The sequence below is a fragment of the Falco naumanni genome, chromosome 9 (assembly GCF_017639655.2).
Source record: "Falco naumanni isolate bFalNau1 chromosome 9, bFalNau1.pat, whole genome shotgun sequence".
Classification (NCBI taxonomy): Eukaryota; Metazoa; Chordata; class Aves; order Falconiformes; family Falconidae; genus Falco; species Falco naumanni.
This window is the reverse complement of record NC_054062.1, coordinates 11,436,767-11,442,766: the sequence shown is the minus strand read 5'-3', so window position 1 is coordinate 11,442,766 and position 6,000 is coordinate 11,436,767. Positions and strand designations below refer to the sequence as shown.

Sequence of the window (6,000 nt, the reverse complement as noted above, 5' to 3'; positions counted from 1 at the left end):
TGGGTTTGTCTGCATGTTCTTCTTTTCTCCCCAAGTACATGCTTAACTCGCCTCACTGGCTGTAGCCAAGTTAACAGATAAATGCATTAGCAAAATACTCACTCTAAATTTTCAGTTAAAAAAAAATAATCTTGAAACAAATGTGTTTCCCACCCCCCCACCCTTCCCAGTTCCTAAGTCTGAAGAGGAGGGAATTAATAAAAACACATAAATGGCTGCTTTAAAATATACAAAGTAACTGAATTTGCTATTAATCATTTGCGGAAGAGGCAAAGTAGCAGTTACACAAATTACACAAAATCTACTGCAATTCTTACATTAGTATAAAGTGATTTCACTGAAGGAATTATTTCAATATTTCACATTAGAGTTAAGATAGAAGGGGTGTGTCAAATGCTCTGACACCCGTGTTAATATCATCTATCCTAGATTACACACAACAGTTTTAAGAAAGGACCCTTAAATGATCTACATCTGTAACACGTTATTGGCCTTAAAAAACAAAAAAAAATAATCACTTGCAATACCTCACAGAATCTTCACTTTAAAGCATGACCACCTTGTAAGAGTCCTTGTCAAATAACCTGCAGAAATAATGGAGCATCCTGCTACGAGTGCTCAACCCTCTCACTTGTGTGACTAGGCACCAGTCGGTTTCATCTGAGAAAAAAATTCAAGTAAGACTGAGCTGTGCTGGCCGCTGCGTGTTTGCAGATGGTTCATGTGCTGGAGGTCCAAACATGCATTTGTTTTGCTATTTGGTGCACGTAACCAATGTCAGGTCTTTGATCTGGATCGGGGTATATGCACATGCTGACCAGCTCCCGCAGCTGAAAGACAGAAGGGGCACACAAACATGAGTGAACTGGCCGATTTCTTACTGGGAAAGGTTAAGGGAACATTTGTCTGACCACTGGAAGCCAGGACAGGGGCTGGGAACCTCTTTCATACAGATGTTCCAGGCAGACCGCAGGCACACGTCCATCATCTGTCCCGTCCCCTGTTCCCCCCACTCTACAAAAGGACTAGGAAGAACCGTTTCCTCCAGACCTTCATCACCAAAGATTTAAATCTTCCACAGGACCCAGTGGATTTTATGTTGCCATTTACAATGTGCTACCAGCATATACACACACAGGGGCTCCCGGGGGCTCGGTGGTTTGGCGTGGCCCTACAGAAAATGCAACAACCACCTCTGAGCTGTCACTCCCTGACGTTCTCCTTTTTGAAAAAAATCAGATTTTTTTTCCTGGGGAAATTTTTGATTCACTTCAGAGAACCAGAGCAGAGATGACCAGCATCATCAGACGACTGGCAGCTCGCAGTCAGCTGAGGCTGAAGCACGACAGCAGTCGGAGCAGCAGGGAAGGGAGCCCGGCACTGATGACCTAGCGAAACGCACCAAGGGCTGGGGTGGGGAAGCAGCGGTGGGCAGAGGGAGGCACCAGTGGCATGGGCAGGATGGGGCTAAAGGAAAGAAAAACGACATCGCTACCAGAAATCCGCCTGAGCTGGCAGGTGGGGATGGACTTGCCAGTGGGAGCGGACTCTGAGGAAAGGGGGGCGCCTGAACAGAGCTCTGCTGTACAGCCACTGCTCCCCCCGTCCCACACCAGCCCCGGTAACAAGCCAGTTCAAGGTTTTTAATGTAAGAGTCTGAACAGCGCTTGTGTATCTTAAGATAGCGGGGCACGGCTGTCAAACACCAGCGTTCCCTAAAAACCTTTGTGAAGAAGAGAGACTGATCATTGATTATGTTTAATAAATAAAATGCAGAAGGGCTGAAGTCTCCCCACCTCCCAGCCCTCTATTGTGCACATGAAAGATTGTAGCTTTTAATTATACAGACACTGAAAGCTGCTCGTACCCCCGAGGCACCGGGAGAAACAGCCTTGAGCCTCTGATCTTCTCACATCCTCCCAGTAGCCACAGTGCCAATTATTTTAATGGTAATTAAAAGCATGACCATACAGCTATCAAGCACAGCTTCAGCTGCATTGCTGAACGCACTGAAGTGAGGTTTTCAGCTCGGGATGGAGCAAGGCCCCGTGCTTCCAGCTGCCGCAGATGCACATTTCGGTGGCGGTTGCTGCAAAGCAGCCAAGCAGCCCATGGGCCAGGGCTGGCAGGTGAGGCAGGGGCACGCAGGGGGCAGGGGGCGAGGGCACGGGCAGTGCCACCACTGCTGGTCACCTCGCCTATCACTTTATGCACACACACCGAGAGCAACGCAACCCCCCCAGCCAGGGCACCTCCAGAGCAAACCCAATGCCACCGCCCGGCCCTGGCCCAGTGTCTCCTAACTGCTACGGTGACTTTTGGATTCATCCCAGGGCAGGGAGGTGCAGCCTTTGTAACCCTAAGACCACAAAGATTTAACATGTACCTCAGCCCTGACTAGACAAGACCACCAGAAAACGTCCACAAATTAAAACACTTCTAAACCTCTGACCTGAAGCTGCACGATCAATACAATTTGTCCAACCAGCTGCTGTGCTCCCATGTAGTCCAGGGCTCAAGCACAGCCCAGCAAGCTCTGCGCTCTGTCGATGAGCAGGACAGTGCAGGCACTTCACCATCGTCTACAAGAACCGGTGGACTAAGCCTTGATAAGCACCGCCAACCAGCATCTCCAATTACTGCAAATTTGGTCCCGATATAGAAAACTAATCCTGGCTGGAGTCCCGGCTCCTCCTCCTGCTACAAGCAGCACGCCAGCTGATCACGGGGGGATTCGGACTGGTTAGCCACAAAAGGCTACAGAAAAGAGGAACAGCACAGAAAGGAAACATCATCGAAGAAGGCATTCTTCAGTAAATGCTCTGCCTTGTTCACCTAAAACAACGCTGCCGCAACTAAAACATTCATGTGATCCGCAGTCAGCCTACAGCTGAAGCTTCACTTCGAGACCGTGTGAGCAGTGGAGACGTGCCAATGGCTCCGGAGCATCACTGAACACTCTGCAGCACGGCAAGGCCTAATCGCTACCCCTGCCTGGGAGGATGTAAAGGCTTCGCTGCTTTCCCACATCGCTCACAGACCTGTGGCAGTGACAGTGCCAGAGGGGTTGCAAAGACTCTGCCCTTTCAATCTAAACCTGAGACATTGGCTCTTGAAGGAAAACACGTAGAACCAGGCCGAGATAAGCACCCAGCCGCCAGCCGCAGGGAGAACAACCCTGGTGCAGCCTGCTGCTGTGGGCAGCTGCCTCTGCGCCTCCGCTCCTGCCTGGTTTCTCTAGCTTGGCTGCTGGGAGACACCAACACACCTTCCCCTCTGGCTATCCACTCCGAAAGCATCTGAAAACGCAACCTTTAAAGGGACATACTAAATGGAATATTGTTCATGGTGGAGTCATGTTCTAATATTCACAAAACCGAAGCTCTGCGTTTCCAGTAGGCAGCAGCAGCTGATGCAGTGAGATGAGCTACAGCCAAAGGCACAGCCCTCCTCAGACTTTGTCAAGCATTCTGTTAATAGTGTATGAACACCATCTGGAGTCTCGTTCTCTGGGACCTGGCGCCTTTGAGCTTTAAACCATCCTTCTCACCCTGGATTGTATCACTACACTACACACACTCTTTAGCACTGCCAGAGGGAAGCAAACAGACAGTAATTGTAAAGACAGGAAACACATCTGTCAACTTACACTAATTCTTGCTGCCAGCAGGCATATCCTGAAATGCATGCTACAACAGCATGGCAAATGTGAATGCACGGAGCCGGGACTCGCTGCTATGGCAGCTTGGGGGGGGGGGGGGGAGGCGGGGGGCGGGGCACGTAATATTTTTAAAAAATCACTTTTCCAGAACAGTTCGCAAATAGTATTTTTGCAAGAGTTATTTAACAAGTAAAAACGTAAGTAACATGTGTGATGCAGGGTCCCTCTTGGGGTGGGGACGAGACCGTCTGCTGCCAACTGCATACGGCATTTCCCTTGCATCCTGTCTCTTGCTCCTTAGAACTTTTGAGGTAGAATAAAACAAAAGAAAAACCCCAAAGGATACAGTGAACATGTGAAATTACATTGGCCATTTCCTTTCAAATAGGAGGCAACTGTAACTGAATGAGGAGGTAAGGAAAAGCAAAAGCAGCTGGTTTGCCTAGGTAAGGGAAAAAAAACCAAGCACCAACCCCACCCCGCCTCAAAAGGCCTTGAACAAAAACAACAGGCATGTTTGCAGCTGAAGTGAAACACTGCCAATCAAGCACGCAGCGACAATTGCTTTTTTTAATATACTCCAGTTCAGCCACTACTCTCCATCCTTCACTTTCACAGGCGCACAACTCAGACTTCCAAAAGCCCCTATACGGCTGCTGTATAGATGCTTATTGCATTAAACTAAATAGCCTTCCTCCCCCTCTTCCTCTTAAAAAGAATCTTTCCCCCCTTGTTATGCACTGAAGACTTCACAAACAAAAATTTAAGTGCTGTTTCACAGTATGTTATTTTAAGTGAAAGGAAGTGAAGGAAAGGGCTTTCCCACGGCTCATTGCTAGTTTTTGCCAGCATCACAGACTTCCAGTTTCAAAATATTCCCCACATGAAGAAATCATCTTTTCTGTCTTAATTTAGCTTGTCAATACTCAGACATCACAACGATAGCTTTCTCAGCCGGCCCTGAAGGTACCCAGGCCGCTCTGGTCACCTTCTGCTCTCTCTTGGATGTGCATGTGTGTGGGGGTTCCCTTTCCCCTGTGCGGGGAGGAACTCCACCGCACCACCCCCCCATTCCCCTGCAAAAAACGCTCCCAATTTACCTTTTCAGAATAATGTTCAGCTGGAAGAGGTGGGTAGTCACATTGCTCTATTTTTTGGCAAAGAGAAAACAGGTTCATTTTATCTCCATAGAAAGGACTCTGAAGAGCTGCCATCTGGAGAGAAAAAACAGAGAATATTTCAGAGACGCAAAGGATTTAATAGCCCTCAGTACCGGTGATTTGCAAGAGCAAATTCTGCTCTTTGAGAGCGAGCAAGCGATGCTGCTGCTCTCTGAGGCTGTCCACAGGCCAAGCTGCCCCGTCCCAGCGCCCCACAGCACCCTGTCCTGTCCCCGTCAGTCACAGACACGGCAGTGCCAGCTGTGCCTGCTCCGGCAGCCAGGCCCTGCCTTCTGGGGCACCCCACGATGCCAGAGCCCGGCCCTGCCTTCGCTGGAGCTCTCTGTGACCCTGGCACAGCCCCTGGGCATCACCGAGCCTGGAAAAGTCTCCGCATTTTCCTGTCACCGTGATTCTTTCTGCCCAACACATTTCAGATGTGGGACATTGGGTGCATACAGGCATTTCTCCAGGTACACAGAAGGAAAGTACCTTTATTTTTTTTAAAAAAACAATAAATAGCATGCTTGGACTGTAGGACAATCAGAAACCAAGTGGCTCGACGAGGACCATGAAAACCTCTCAAACACAATCATCTCTTTAAAAAGTAGAAGCTCCTCTGTCTTTGAAAACATCTCATGCTTTTAACAGTCCTTGGTTACGACCATATTCAGCTCATTTGCTCTCTGCAACTGGCAGATTTTTAACAGACTGCTACAAAGAATAACTGGATTATTTTTGGAAAGACCCTTAGAAGCATGAGCTTATATTCAGCCTTTAAAAAAAAAATAAAAATTACCTCAAAACAAACATTCCCCTCCTCCTGCCGGAGGTCTGCTCTTTAGAAAAGAGTATCCCAGGCAGATCTGGAAACCAAACTACTGAAACTTTTCCTAATCAATCTGCTCTTTTTCCTCTTTCAATTCTGTTTTATGAATCCAGTCTTTGCATCTCCAAAAATATGACAGATGTCCGAGATAAACAGGCTGCTCACACAGCAAGGAAAGCATGACAGAAGGCTCTGGGTGGGGAAGAATTCCTCCCAGGGCATGCAGAGCCTCCTTACAAAGACATGTTTATATTACACTTGAGTCTCAGGAAGGAAACTGCCTTTCTGTGCACGGAAAGCCATTGACACCGCCAGTTCTCAACCAGGAGCTCTGAGCGAACGCTGATGAT

At 48.3% G+C, this 6,000-nt stretch overlaps 1 protein-coding gene across 2 annotated transcripts in view; it reads right to left on the bottom strand.

Annotated features, from left to right (window-relative positions):
• Window positions 1–442: 442 nt before the first annotated feature.
• The window catches only part of NEK6 (NIMA related kinase 6), a 67,200-nt gene continuing 61,642 nt past the window's right edge, over window positions 443–6,000 (bottom strand). For both annotated transcript variants that reach the window (XM_040607346.1, XM_040607345.1), the window contains exons 9-10: window positions 4,762–4,875; window positions 443–830 (exon numbers count right to left, since the gene is read on the bottom strand). In XM_040607346.1, the coding sequence (XP_040463280.1) occupies window positions 720–830; window positions 4,762–4,875 (225 nt within the window). In that variant the 3' untranslated portion in view covers window positions 443–719. The remainder of the gene's footprint in view (window positions 831–4,761; window positions 4,876–6,000) is intronic.